Source organism: Balaenoptera acutorostrata, chromosome 9, assembly GCF_949987535.1.
Source record: "Balaenoptera acutorostrata chromosome 9, mBalAcu1.1, whole genome shotgun sequence".
NCBI classification, from domain to species: domain Eukaryota; kingdom Metazoa; phylum Chordata; class Mammalia; order Artiodactyla; family Balaenopteridae; genus Balaenoptera; species Balaenoptera acutorostrata.
Genome location: NC_080072.1, coordinates 31269812 through 31285481, shown reverse-complemented (window position 1 = coordinate 31285481; position 15670 = coordinate 31269812). Strand labels below are relative to the sequence as shown.

At 32.7% G+C, this 15670-nt stretch overlaps 1 protein-coding gene across 1 annotated transcript in view; it reads right to left on the bottom strand.

The window, feature by feature from the left end:
* KIF18A (kinesin family member 18A) overlaps positions 1-15670 on the bottom strand; it is a 78153-nt gene that overhangs the window by 34939 nt on the left and 27544 nt on the right. The window contains exons 11-12 of the mRNA XM_007180995.2: positions 10402-10566; positions 4714-4835 (exon numbers count right to left, since the gene is read on the bottom strand). Coding sequence (XP_007181057.2) covers positions 4714-4835; positions 10402-10566 — 287 coding nt within the window. The remainder of the gene's footprint in view (positions 1-4713; positions 4836-10401; positions 10567-15670) is intronic.

Below are 15670 nucleotides of genomic sequence, written 5' to 3'. Positions count from 1 at the left end.
CTTTGGCTTGTTGCTGTGCACTTTTCCCAGCACCATTTATTGAAGAGACTATCCATTCCCTATTGTATATTCTTGGTACCTTTGTTGTAAATTAATTGACCATATATGCATGGGATTATTTCTGGGCTCTCTATTCTGTTCCATTGATCTATGTGTCTGTTTTTGTGCCAGTACTATACTGTTTTGATTACTATTGCTTTGTAGTATAGTTTTAAATTGGGAGTGTGGTCCCTCACACTTTGTCTTTCTCAAGAATGCTTTGGTTATTTGGAGTCTTTTGTGGTTTCACACAAATTTTAGAATTGTTTGTTCTAGTTCTGTGAAAAATGCCATTGAGTATTGATAGGGATTGTTCTAAATCTGTAGATTGCTTTGGGTAGTATGGACATTGTAACAATACTAATTCTTCCAATCCATAAGCATGGAATATATTTCCATTTATTTGTGTCTTCAATTTCTTTCATGAATGTCTTATAGTTTTCAGTGTACAGGTCTTTCCCCTCTTTGGTTAAATTTATTCCTAGGTATTTTATTCTTTTTGGTGCAATTGTAAATGGAATTGTTTTCTCAATTTCCTTTTTGATAGTTTGTTATTAGTGTATAGAAACACAACAGATTTCTGTATATTGATTTTTGTATCCTGCAACTTTACTGAATTTGTTTATTCTAATAGTTTTTTGGTTGTGTCTTCAGAGTTTTCTGTATATAATATCATGTCATTGGCAAAAGTGACAGTTTTACTCCTTCCTTTTGAATTTAGATGCCTTTTATTTCTTTTTCTTGTCTGACTGTTGTGGCTGGGACTTCTAATACTATGTTGTTGTTTTTTTAAGTTAATTTTTATTGGGGTATAGTTGATTTACAATGTTGTGTTAGTTTCTGCTGTACAGCAAAGTGAATGAGTTATACATATACATATATCCACTCTTTTTTAGATTCTTTTCCCATATAAGTCATTACAGGGTACTGAGTAGAGTTCCCTGTGATATACAGTAGGTTCTTATTAGTTATCTATTTTATATATAGTAGTGTGTACATGTTGAATAAAAGTGGCAAGAGTGGGCATCTTTGTCTTCTTCCTGATCTTAGAGGAAAAGCTTTTCAGCTTTTCACCACTGAGTATGATGTTAGCTGTTGGCATGTCATATATGGTCTTTATTATGTTGAGGTATGTTCCCTCTATAATCACTTTGTTGCAAATTTAATCACAAATGGATATTAAATTTTGTCACATGCTTTTTCTGCATCTATTGAGATGATCACATGATGCCTTATCCTTCATTTTGTTATCACACTGATTGATTTGAAGATGCTGAACCATCCTTGCATCTCTGGAATAAACCCCACTTAATTGTGGTGTATGATCCTTTTAAAGTATTGTATTGGTCAATTTGGTTTGCTAATATTTTGCTGAGGATTTTTGCATCTATGTTCATCAGGGATATTGGCCTGAAATTTTCTTCTCTTGTTCTACCCTTGTCTGGCTTTGGTGTCAGGGTAATGCTAGCCTATAAATGAGTTTGGAAGTGTTCCCTCCTCTTCTATTTTTTAATTGGAAGAGTTTGAGAAGAACTGGTATTAACTTTTCTTTGAATGTTTGATAGAATTAACCAGTAAAGCCATCTGGTCCTGAACTTTTGCTTGTAGGAAGGTTTTTAAGTACTAATTCAATCTCCTTACTAGTAATTGGTCTGTTCAGATTTCTTATTTCTTCATGATTCAGTCTTGGTAGGTTGTATATTCCTAGCAATTTATCCATTTCTAGGTTGTCCAATTTGTTGCTATATAATTGTAGTAGTCTCTAAGGATCCTTTGTATTTGTGTAGTATCAGTTGTAACATCTCCACTTTCACTTCTGATTTTATTTATCTGAGCCTTCTCTCTTTTTTTCTCCATGAGTCTAGATAAAGGTTTGTCAATTTTATCTTTTCAAAGAAGTAGCTCTTGGTTTCATTGATCTTTTCTATTGTATTTTAGTCTCTATTTCACTTATTTCTGCTCCAGTCTGTGCTATTTCCTTCCTACTACTAACTTTGGGCTTTATTCTTGTTTTTCTGTTTGTCTATTTTTTGATTTTGCTTTTGATTTCTTCTTTGATGAACCAGTTGTTCAGTAGCATGTTGTTTAATCAGTTATTTATAAATTTTCCAGTTTTCTTTTTGGAATCATTTCTAGTTTTATACCACTGTGGTCAGAAAATATGCTTAATATGATTTCAGTCTTCTTAGATCTGTTAAGACTTATTTTGTGGCCTAAGATATGATCTATCCTGGAGAATGTCACATGTGCAGTTAAGAAGAATGTATATTCAGTGGCTTTTGTATGGAATGTTCTGTATATATCTGTAAAGTTTGTCTAGTGTAACATGTTGTTTAAGGAAGATGTTTCCTTATTGATTTTCTGTCTGGATGACCCATCCATTGATGTGAGTGGGGTATTAAAGTCCCTTATTCTTACTGTATTGCTGTCTATTTCTCATTATGTCTGTTAATATTTGCTTTATATATTTAGGTTCTCCTATGTCGGGTGCATAAATATTTACAAATGTTATATCCTCTTGTTGGATTGACCTCCTTTATCATTATGTAATGCCGATCTTTGTCTCTTATTACAGTCTTTGTTTTAAAACCTATTTTGTCTGATATAAGTATAGCTACCCCAGCTTTCTTTTGGTTTCCATTTGCATGGGATACCTTTTCCCATCCCTTAACTTTCAGTCTGTGAATTGTCTTTATGTCTGAAATGAGTCTCTTGTAGGCAGCATATAGATGGGGCTTGTTTTTATATCCATTCAGCCACTCTGTCTTTCGATTGGAGCATTTAGTACATTTACATGTAAAGTAATTATTAACAGGTATGTACTCACTGCCATTTTATTAATTCTTTTTTGGCTGTTTGGTAGTTCCGCTGTTCCTTTCTTCTCTTGTTCTCTTCCTTTTTGGTTTGATGACTGTCTTCAGTGGCATGCTTAATTCCTTTCTTATTATCTTTTGTGTATCTACTATAGGTTTTTGCTTGGAAGTTTCCATGAGGCTTACATATAACAACATATTTATAACAGTCTATTTAAAGCTGGTAGCCACTTAAGTTCGAATGCATTCTGAAGGTCTACGTTTTCATCCCCCACCACATTTTATGTTTTTGACGTTATATTTTATATCTTTTTATCTTGTGTATTCCTTAAGGAATTATTGTAGTTAGTTATTTTTACTACTTTTTTCTTTTAACCTTCATACTAGCTTTATAAGTGACTGATGAACTCCTTTAGCTCTTGCTTGTCTGGAAAACTCTTTTATTTCTTCTTCAATTCTGAATGATAACTTTGCTAGGTAGTCTTCATGGTTGAAAATTTTTTTCTTTAAGCACTCTGAATATATACTAAATCTTTTTTTTTTGTTTGTTTCCACTCTATAAGCTCAGGCTAAGACAGTTCATCACATCCATTATTTTTTGTTATTTAATCCTTTTAAAATTGTTATAAGGAAAGTATGATAATTTAACATATAAGAAAAACTAAGGGTTAGTGAGGTAAAATAATTTATGCAAGGTTATAGTGCTCATATAAACTAGAATTCAGGACCGACTCTAAAACTCATACTCTTTCTACTATATTGTATTGCCTCTGTAATGCTTTGGTTCACCAATTTTCAAAGTTAGAAATCTTTTTGCCCATTTTGAGGCAAAAATGTATCTTAAATATATTAATCTATTTGTATGGTATATCAAATACAGTATGGTCAAAATAAATTAATGTTTCTTTGATAACTTTAACTCTTGCAGGTGGTGTGAGTACAAGTAAATGAATGTTCAATGTCTGCTCTAGGTATAAATATAGAAAGTATGGGGAGAACAGGGTGAGCTTCTATCCACAGGATAATATTTCCCTAAAGTTTTTCCTTCCCTTTTTCTTCTTCTTTTAAAAAATAACTATGCTAATATAATTTCCTTTAAATCAAAAGTATGGAAAATTAATTACCAGTTATTTGAGAACACTAGAATAACTCCAGTAGAATTTTAGATTGGCAGAAAGCCCTTAGAGAAATAAATTTCTCATTTTTACAGAGCATGAAAGTGACACCTAAGGAGTTGACTGACATATCCAAGGTAATAAAAATAAAGATCAAGTTATACTTTTTTACTATTACGTTTCAAAAATTAAAAGGTGTTACTACTGAGTTAGTAGAGAGAGCATGAGAGAGCAACTATAGCATCACTTAAAACTTGGGACATGATGTTAAAAAATATACACTTTTAATAACTTCATTTTAATGACAGCAAAAAATCATTCTGGAATTATGAATGCTTAAAAACTGTCTACTTAAAAATTCAGTTGGTATTAATAGTAGTAGTTTCTAGGAGGGGACAAGGATGGCTAGAGGACAGGTAGAAGACAGACTCTTTTTCACTGTAGAGGCATCTTTGAAATTTTGTATTACATGACATATATTACATAAAAATAATAAATTAAAAAATGTTTTCAAAACTATAAAGCACTATAAAAAATTAGTTAGGAGAAGAACAACATCCTTTATACTTTCTCAGTGTTTTCTAATTCTGTATGATTTCTGATGCTGGCAGACACTTAAAAAAAAATATGTACCTTGTACTGGATAAAATTAAATTTTCTGGCAATGGAAAACTAAACTTCTATGCTACAGGTTCCTTAGGTCTATAGTATTAAAACTTCTAGAACAGGTAAATCCATGTACTTACGCCTCCGTCTGCCTGTGTTGCTGTTCTTGAAGACAAGCTAGATCCATCATATGCTTAATTTGTGCTTTCAAATCTTTGTTCTGGAGGTGCAAATGGTGGCAATGAAGTTCTTTATTGAGTTCCTGGGGAAAACAATACAAACTATAACTCAGATTCATTTAAAAATGTTAAAATTAAATCAATTTTAATAAAACTTATTTTATATTGTGTCAATAGTTTTAATTCTTAAAAATATGAAGTGGTATGTTTAGGAACAATTTGAAAAACAAGTGTTCTGGTACAGGTGGTCTATGACTTACAAGTTTCAAATTTCCTCAGAAACTGAACATCAGGAACTCAGAATAAATTTTACTATAGTGACAGTTTCTTGGTCTATCCAACTTGTTCATAATACTTTGAAAGTACATGAATATGGCCTGTTTTTGCTTAAATGTCACTTCTTCAGGGAGGCTTTCCCTAAGCTTTACATTTAAAGATGGACATTCTCCACCCCTGATAGTTTCTGCCATAGCACTAGTAACAATTCCATTTATTTATTTGTTCACAGATTCTCCATATTAGAATGTAAGGTACACCACCAGGACAGGGGCTATGTCAATACAATAAAAGTTTCATACAATAAAAATCTCTTGGGGAATTCCCTGGCAGTCCAGTGGTTAGGGCTCCATGCTTCCACAGCAGGGGGCATAGGTTTGATCCCTGGTTGGGGAGTTAAGATCCCACATGCCATGAGGTGTGGCCAAAAAAAAAAAAAAAAAAAAATTCTTACCGTCACCCAGTCTTGGTATAAGCTTCATTCTAGGCCAAAAGTGTAAAAAAGTTTTTGTAGGCTCCCTTATGTGCATATGCCCAAATGTTCTCTAATCTACCACCTAAAATTACTTATCTTTTCTCAAATCTACTAAACCTTAAGTATGGAAAATGTCAGCTAAGTGGATACACTAAAGTATGAATGGTAATAATCCAGTAGCATTCTTAGAATCTTAAATTGGAAAAATTTTAGTTAATAAAATAAAACGGAGTGAAATATTTTGGACATTGGAAGGGGCTGAGACAAAAATCCTATAAGCAGGGGAGCTGTGCCTAGAAACTTCCTACAGATAATTCCCATAATCCATTTTAGGTTTTCAATACTCCTTCCCAACCTGAAGTTGGCCACTGATTCTCTGTAAGCTTAAAGTTATTTTTTCTTTTTCTTTTTTGTAATACTTCCTAAGCCAGTGGTGGGCACGATGACAGGGAAACAATGTAATTCTATGTGTCTGAGATATAGTAAAGTTGGGGGTTGTTTATTCACATGATTCATAATTATATTTCAAGAAATACAGCAAGTATTTTAGAGCAAACTCTCTTTAGTGAGTCAGGATGATACGGTTAGAGCACCGGCCTATGAATCAGGTGATTTTAGAGATGGCTCAACTATGACACAAATGATACCTGGAGCCCAAAATATGGTCTTTATGGAGATCAGTTTACTTGACTAAAATTTAAGAGCTTGCCTAGATGATCTCTTTAGTCTTTTCCAGTCAAAAAATTCAACGACCCTAACAGTATGAACATGTTTGTCAAATATTCCACCTTTTCTCTTAAAAAAAAAACAAAACCCTTCTTTATTTACTCCCTCTGTTAATGTTATTGTTTTATCTTCTTGCACCACTCTTAAAGAGACAAGCCTTGATTGTATAATTATTTTAGTCAATAATAGTTCTTGGCTAGTTTGTTGTTTTTGAAAAACCAAGTTTACAATTTGAATCTTTTTCTTGTTTTGATACACTAATGACTGAATCGGATTGGAAGCTCATCGCCTATAATGAGAGCTACGGGGAGGTTAGTAATAGCTGAAATAAGAATATAATGAGAGGTAATATATAAAACGTGAAAGGTCTTCAGGTGCCATGCCAGACCTGGGAAATCATAATAGAGTTTACATTAGGGAGAAAGTACTGAAGAGTGATATGATCAGAGTTACCTTTTAGAAAGCTCATTTTGCTTGCAGTAGAGAGAATGAATTGCAGTAGAATATGAATGGAAGCATAAAGGTCAAATGTAGCAGTCCAATAATGGGGGCTGGGAGTCTGAATTAGGGTAGTGGCACGGGAGATACAGAGAAGTGGATAAATTTGAGAGGTTAAGAGGTAGATAATGCAGGAGGATATAGCAAAAAGGGCAGCAATTTGAAAGTCGCAGTACTGGATCTCTGTCCAGAGTTGTACAACTGTGGATAAATTTTTTCACAAAGTTATGTCTCAGTTTGTTTATGTAAGAAATAATGGCTTATACGTAGATAACTGTTTCAGCTGTGAAAATATCCACAGCAAAAAAAAATTGAGGGTGGGATTAGGGTGATGGGAATGGAAAGTTTTAATTTTAATTTTTTCAAATTATTCATAATAAAATGCATTAAAAAACAAGAATTTAAAAATCAATTCCAGATTCATATTCAGGTGTGAAAAGTCCTGCTTAAAAGAGTTATAGAAGACAGATTATTAGAAAGATTAGATTTGACCATGGTGAAAAAATTTAAATTTATTGAAAATAACCTGAACAATATTAACTTTATAAATGCTACTAAGTAGCCAAAAAAAAAAAAAAGCAATAATAATACTACTAAAAAGAATACTGTACCATTTTAAAAATTGGGAGCTTCAGATAAATATGGGAAAACAAAGGCAAACTAGTAAATATCTACAATTGATTTTTTTGCTTCTTTTAATATTAAAAAGTTCTTAAGCACTCCTCTAGTTGGAGTTGGGCTATATTTCAGACTGTTGATTACACAAATGTACTAGATTATAAGTATAATGTAAATTAAGCAAGGCTATTGAGAGATGAAAATAACATTTTAAAATGTATATCTATATATATTAATTCTTTTTATGAATATAATGCCACTTGAACTGTACACCTAAAACTGGTAAATTTTATGTTATATTTTACCATATGCCAAAAACATTTTTTAGACCCTTCATGAGAAAGTTTTTGCTGACTAGAATGGCTAAATATTCTATTAGAACATCATGGCCGTAAGTAATAGTAAAGAAAACTAACCAAAATACTTGTTATTTTATGTCATTTTGACAATGATCGTCTTGAGAATAAGATATGTCTCTAACAAATAAGTGAAACATGACAAATATAAGTGAAACAAACCAAAAACTACTATAAACATCCAACATCTGCTACCTTTTCAAGAGCAACAGCTCTTGTGCACCGAGTGAAAAACACTCGTTTGGCCAGGCTATCAGCTGTTTTCTCTGAAAACATATCCAGACTGTGGCTTGGGGACCCTGACAGGTACTTTGATGGAGGCTGCTGCATTCTATGATGAGCCTCTACAGCTTTAGATTCTCAGATCAAGCATGGAATTTCAGATGTTACCGTTTGAAAGTCTACTTAATCCCTATTATAGTTTACTGATTAATCATTGTTTTTTTTGCTTATTCCTTTTAAGTCATGTAAATATGTCCATTATGTAATCTTAAGAGGAATATGGCATTTTAAAATAAGTGTGCTTTAGTTTTCTTCTAGAGCAGATATTCTTAATGTTGTATTAATGGAAAAAATAACCAAAAAAAAAAAAGTAAAATTGTATGAATGTGATCCCCCCTCAATCGTCCATCTAGGAGAAGATCTATATATAGCTCTTTAATCAGATTCTCAAAGGCATCTATGACCCAAAAAGGTCAGAAACACTGTTCTGGAGGAAAAATAGCAAACGTATTTTATAATACAGCTAATGCTGCTGTGTTCCTTTTGTGCACACCTTTCTTTGGCTATTGATGTCTATGATGTTGTGGCTTAGAATATTAAACTATTATTTATCAACCACTCATTATGTATTAAGTGGTGCTAGGTCTTTGCATACAGCATTTTATTTAAGTTCATAATGCCTTAAATATATTTTAAAGATGAGAAGTTAAGACAGTGAAGTTAAACAACTTGCCCAAAGTTATATGGTTAGTGTTAGAGTTAGTATTCAACACAACTATCAAATAATGGAATTACCAACCATTTCAACTCCAGTGTCTATCCTCTTTCCAATGTTTACATTCTCACTATAGGGAATATTCTAAAGTGCTTTGTCAGTTAAGTTAAGTTATAAAATCTCATTAAAGTATGCTTTGTACTACATTTAATTCCCAATCTACTGAACTAACTGGCTGGCATACTTTCATCAAGATATTGTGAAGACTTCTAGGATTGCTGAGTGTCGATTAAACTGTTGGTTGGCCCTCAATGAATTTCCACACTAAAGAACTATTCAGTCTCTATTTATCTTTGGCTGTCTTCTTAGGAAACAAGGTATCTGCTGCTCACTGCTCCAATTTTACTACCTTGAACTGTCATCATTCACTACTCCTGCTAGTCTCCTCTCCCTTCAGTCTGAGCTTCAGCGTTAAAAGGATGGACATTTATATCAATTTCCCTAGTCATGATGCATTGGCTAATATCTTTAAATTATAACAAAAAATTGATATCTTTGAATATTAACAATCACTAGCTGCATTCATTTGTACTGAATATTTTATCCTCCATTTCACCTGTATTTATTTTCAGTTTAATGCTTTTCTAGAAATTTTAAGATTTCAGAGCTGATATATAATATAGACTTTCAGAAGAGTGTCATCAAATTAAAGACTTTAGATACTCTTCCTTTAAAAAAAGAGTATAAAAAAGTTGTTCTTTTAAAGTATTAGGTATTTAGAGATCAAAATTACTGTTACTTTGTAGCAGTTTGTTTGCTAGCCGCTTATTCCATATTAATTTTCCCCTTCTTTCTTATTAAGAGAACTCTAATTTTGTTCAGGATGATAATATGTCCAGCAAAACACTCACCCTTCCAGATTCCCCTGTATCTAGGGATAGCCACGTGACAATTCTAGTCAATTCAGATATGTCTGTTAGGTATTTCTGGAAAAGTTTTTGCTTTCCCAATACAGATATCTCTCTTCCCTTTCTTTCATTCCTCTTCTTCTGGCCTAAGTGTGAACTCAAGACTAAAGATGGAATAGTGTTATCACAACTATGAAAAGAAAAGTATAATGATGACACTGAAGACATTTGGGAGGTACTGTATTAGGAATGAACTGCATACTTCTGTAGCTTACTATTGTTAAGGGAGACAACTATCTGTAACATTGTAGCTGAACACAATTATGATCTGATTCAGCCATTAACCATCATTACCCATCGCTACTCTTTATAAATATAAACTTTTGCCATTCTAGGTGGAATACCTTCAGTTTAGTACATAAACATAAATGCATACAGCTTTCAAATTGGCTTTCTTTAGCTATAATACAAATAATGCTGACCACATTTAAAACTATTTTTGCACAAAATATCAAGTATTAAAACAAACTTAAATTACCTACATGATGAAACCTCAAGTACAGTCTGAAATAGAATTACTTCATTCTAACTTAAGAGTTCCTCATAAAAGGGTGCAGTCACTCAAGAATAACATTTAAAAGTAACTTTACTCTTCTGAAAGTACAAGAAAGGCGAATCTAGTAGGTAATCAGGGAGGCAGAAGGTATATTCAGTTAAAAACAGTAAAATGTGTCAAATCTCCGGGAGATGGACCAAAAGTTGTCTTATGAAAGATATTTACTCAACAACAAAGACAATGGGTTTAAGGAGCTCAGTTCTTAGAAAATAAATCTGAATACACAAACACATATGTACCTTTGGAATATGACCATTTTGACCTAAGAGTCCCATTTCAGTTTCCACACGATGGAGCCAATTAGTATTCTCATCAAATTGCTTCAGTTCCTCTTCCCTTTTCTTCTCCAGGTAGCAGCGGCGAGTTTTCAACATTGCGAGTCTATGATCTCTTTTGCAAGTGGCCTGAAAAATAATGCATTTAATAGTCAATCTTTTATGATACGTGATGTATGTGATATTAGTACAGTAGTATATTTCCTTTTAAGTGTGCTATTGTTGTCTATTAAATTAGGCTATACTTTTGTACTTAAAGCTATTTCCCCTTTGAAATCTCACAATACTACTGCTTGCAGGAAAACAGGAAATTGAGTTGTGAGTCATTTTTATAAAATTACATGTTGAGGGTTTATGACTTTAAGAAATACAATGGCCAAATTGAAGACTATCACTTTTTTTTTTTTTTTGCCAAAATACATTCCTTTAAATGTTGCATTTGAAAAGTTCATGTGAGGTCTGATAAATCCCATGATTTCCTTACTCAAAACAAAGCAGATACATGTCCTGCTCTTGTCTTTCCTTCAGTTTGAAAGATGTGAAGAAGTATTCTATTGTTGTGGTTTTGTCTACAAGGCCTTTAGATTGGCTGTTGCCAATGAAAGAAAATAGAGCTTATATCCAGGTGTCATAAACATCTGATCTCGCCTGATGGTTGGTTCAGGACACATAATGGATAGTCCAAATATTTTTGGTGTTTTACCTACACATGAATTGAGATCAAAACTGGCCTTCTGGTTTTTTACTCCAAGGGTCTTGCACACTATCATGGGCACTGTGGGCCAGAACAGCTTGACCTCTTTGGACTATTTGCCAAAAGACACTAAACTCAATAATCAACAGATATGATAGCTGGACCTGAGACAACAGATCCCCAAAGATTAGAACAAGCACTTGCAGCTGGTTTTGGAAGTAGGGATGAACACATCCTATGAAAAAAAAAAGAAAAATGAAAAAAAAAGAGAACAAAATGAAAAAAGGAGCAGGAACTACATTTGAACTTGATTAAAGACCTACTCTCTTTAGGAGATTACGTTCTACTTCCTTATTATCTTTTATAAAAGGTAAGTTGACATTTTGAGGAAAAGCCAGCCATTAAAGAAATTTGCAAAAATAGGTAATAATGTCACTCTTCTCACTACCTCTTTTTGTTTTAGAAAATAATTAGTTATTTTTCATTAAAGTGTTACGTTGTCATGCAATGGGTAATCGATTGTTCTTAAGTTAGCTAATACATAATGTATTTTTGTAAATTTCAGTTTAAATTTCTAATAGAATATTGGTAGATGAAATCTGCATAAACAAAAGCTCTTTGGGGTCCTAAATATTTTATTTTAAAGCAGAAAGGGGTCCTGAAACCTGAAAAGTTTAGAGCCACTGGTATCCAACAGAAGGTAGTATATGTGGCTTCTTGACTTTCTTCTGCTATTCAGCAGGTGTGAAAACTTAGGCAAGTCAATCTCAGTGGCTCTTCAGTCACCTCATCTGAAAAATGAACATAAAAATATTGTACCTGCCTGAAGGAAGGCAGTTAGATCAAACCACCTTTATTTTCCTTTAATGTTTACAAATGTTGTAGGTACTCTTAGAAACCAGGGCAGGACATGATCTGCGGGTCTGATGGCAGTCAATATTTAATACCAAAAGATCCTGAATAAAAATCCCAGAGAGTATGTTTTTTTGAGTTTGTACTTCTAATGTTCATCAAATGTATACTCTATGATGGTTCTCCATGGGGACATTTTCCATCAGGGTAATTCTTATTGAATTACTGTTCTGAAATAAATACCAAGTAAGTGTTTGGAAATAAATTCTAAAATATGTATGTTAAACCCTGACATTAAAGTAAATTGTTTCCCATTAAAGTTTCAAAAAAGCTTTACATATTTTATTGACAAAATCTCCAGAATATCACAAAAGGTCTTGAGCGAGAATAAGCATGAAATTCTAAAATTTAGGTATTACTATTGCTTTGTGCAAAAGAACTGACCGTTAACACGGTAAACTGATTATTTCACTGAAAATAATTTGTGTATTATCTTTATATGGCTATAAAATTACCCCAGAACTTCACTTTAATACTACTCTCAGAGTCCATACTCAAGAACCATTTATAGCTTAATCAGTGAGATTCTTTCAGCAATTATGAGAGTAAACCTCTTTGGAGAGGGTCCAAGACAGATATAAAATTCCGTGACCTAGCAAGCAGTTTAGTAAAACTATAGTTTGACACTTCTGTGAGAACAAACTCAGCCTCTAGATGTCTTTCTATGTTTTTCAATAGTTTACAACCAATAAACGTAAGAGGCTTTATTCTCATTGCTTAGGTAAGTCTCATTAGCTATTAGACTTAGCTATTCTTAGTCTCATAAGAATAGCTATAAAAATTGGAACATGGATTGAAATGACCAAAAGTGAGATATCAGAAAAGGCAAGTGGGTTGAAAAAAGCAGAATAAAGATGAAACAGAAAAAAATTAAAGAAACCAGCCAAAGCCATTTCCTTACTCTACGTCTTAATGTTTCTAAGCATGCACATTCACAATTCAATGGGGTAAGTAAAACAGGGTAAAATAACCATGATTTAAATTAGCTTGGGATTAAATAGACCAAACTTACTAATTGTACTAATATTCTAATGTTCAAAAAATGGCAATCTGATTCTAAGCTCTGATAATACACTACTCATTTGCTTCGAAGATTGCCTTTTGACTACACAAATAGACCATATAATTTTTGGCAACCAAAGCTTCCACAATTTGGCCTTTTATTCTATCCGGAATTGACTAATTCCCAATATGGCAAAATATGTCTTATATCATGTGCCATTTCCAATCTATTTATAGTGGTTAACTCTGGCAACTTCAGATTCAGAGAAAAAGAGTGCTGTAATCAATCAACGATATCTGCTATGGGTAAAGCAGTGGGAATTGGCAGGAAGTGTTGAGTATAGTTATGTACTTCCACATACACTGACCTACAAATATGCTGTGCTCTGGTCAAACTGGTGTCCTCATTTGAATACACTATTCCTTTTATTCTTTTCCCACTAATATTCTCATGCAATGTCCAGTATAAATCTCATCTCTCCACTAGGAAGCCTTTCTCCACCACAACAACTGGAAGCCACTGTTTTCTCCTTTGAATGGCTATAGCACTTAAAGTACTTATAGTATAGCAGAATGATTAAAAGTGCAGACTGAGGCCAGACATCCAGAGTTTAATATTGGTTCAACCACATTAATTAGGTGTATAACTCTAGACAGCTTACTTGAATTCTCAGTATCTCTGTTGCCCACAAATGGTGATAATACAGGATCTATCTCATAGGCTTGTTATAAATACTAAATGAATTAACCCATGCAAAGGACTTTGAAAAGTGTCTGGCACATAGTTAATGCTCAATAATATTAGCTGTTTTTATTATTGCACTACTCCTTACATCATAATCATATAGTGCTGTGTCATTTTTATATCATTTTATTGCTCCAACTAGCTTATAAATTACTGAAGTACATATACTGTCTTATACTTTTTTTTAACCTGTATTGTGTCTAGCACAGTGCTCTGCATATAAACAAAAGTGTTCGAAGCAAGCTGTTTTTAAAAGTTGAGATATTAAGTCAGTATCAGTTTTCCATGACTGAATTTCTTGCCTTTTTTCAAGAAATAAATCAGATAATTGCACTTTCAGATAATTGATATTTATTTAATGGATACCTACACAAAACTGAGAATTATTATCCCCACTGAACATAACTCTATAATAAGTGCAATTGAGATAATACATACAACTTTTAGAATAGGTAAATATAGCAGTATTTCAGAATTCCATTTAACAAACATATGAAAGGATTTCACAACAACAAACTGATATATTAATTCTATGAGATATTCTGTTATTTGGAAGTCATGAAGGTCATCAAAAATACTGGCAACAATTTTGCAGTTCAAGAAAGTTAAAGTACAACTACAGCAACAAATTTCAAATAAAGATATAAATTCTACTTTTCTTCTGCCTTAAAAGGATGTGAGGAATATTTTAAATGCATTTGATAAACAAAATTAAAAAGAAATTTTCAGTATTCAATACATTATTAACTATAGGCCCTATGCCTTACAGTAGTAGATCTCTAGGGTTTATTTGTCTTGCATAACTAAAACTTTGTATTCTTTGACTCATACTTCCTGGTTTCGCCTTCCCCACAGCCTCTGGCAACCACCATCTGATTCTACTTCTGAGTTTGATGATTTTAGATTTTTCATATAAATGGTATCATGTAAAATTTGTCCCTCTGTGTCTGGCTTACTTCACTTAGCATGTCCTCCAGGTTCATCTATGTTGTTGCAATTGGTAGAATTTTCTTCTTTTTTAAAAGCTGAGTGATAGTCTATTGTTGTATACTTAAAAATGGCTAAGAGGGTAGGTCTTACGTTAAGTGTTGTTATTAATATAATACTACTAATAATAAAGAGGGTGGGAGGAAACTTTAGGAGGTAAGGTACAGGCTTATAGCATAGATTATGGTGATGGTTTCACTAGTGTATATTTATCGCCAAATCCGTCAAGTTGTCTCCATTAAATATTTATGGGTTTCTTCATACATCAATCATATATCTCAATAAAGTGGTTTAAAACAAAGATAGTTTCAATAAGGCATAATAAATGCATATTCAGTAAATAAATTACTAAGTTTGATAATAGAGCTTAATAGCTACTTATAAATTCATAGCCATGATATATTTATTAATACTTTATGATTAATTTCTTAGCATATCACATCTTTCCCATTTCATAGGCTGATAAAAACTTAAAATGTTAGTTTTTTAAAGCACTATACTACTAAGTATAAAATAGTACTTAAAAATGCAATTAACCTTATCATCAATGAACACCAAACTGGGGGAAATCCAGTATTTTCAAAATGTTTATTTTTCTGATCTTTGGTGTTCTGGAGTTGCACACCTCCAAGTATACATTCTATTATCCTGCTTAGAACTCATGTTTCTTGAATTTACATCTTATTCACATCTTAATAGTCCTAGAAAATTCTGAGCCTTAGACTTTGCACATTATCCTTTGTTCTTCTGAACTAATGTAGCTCCTTCAGAATATCTATTAGATGAATGCATGACTTTCTAGTCTACCTTTCACATAGCAACATCCTGTTCACATCTGCTATCTTTTTATCCTGTATTTGGTGTGATTTCCTCAGATCTCCCAGTTCTTTAAT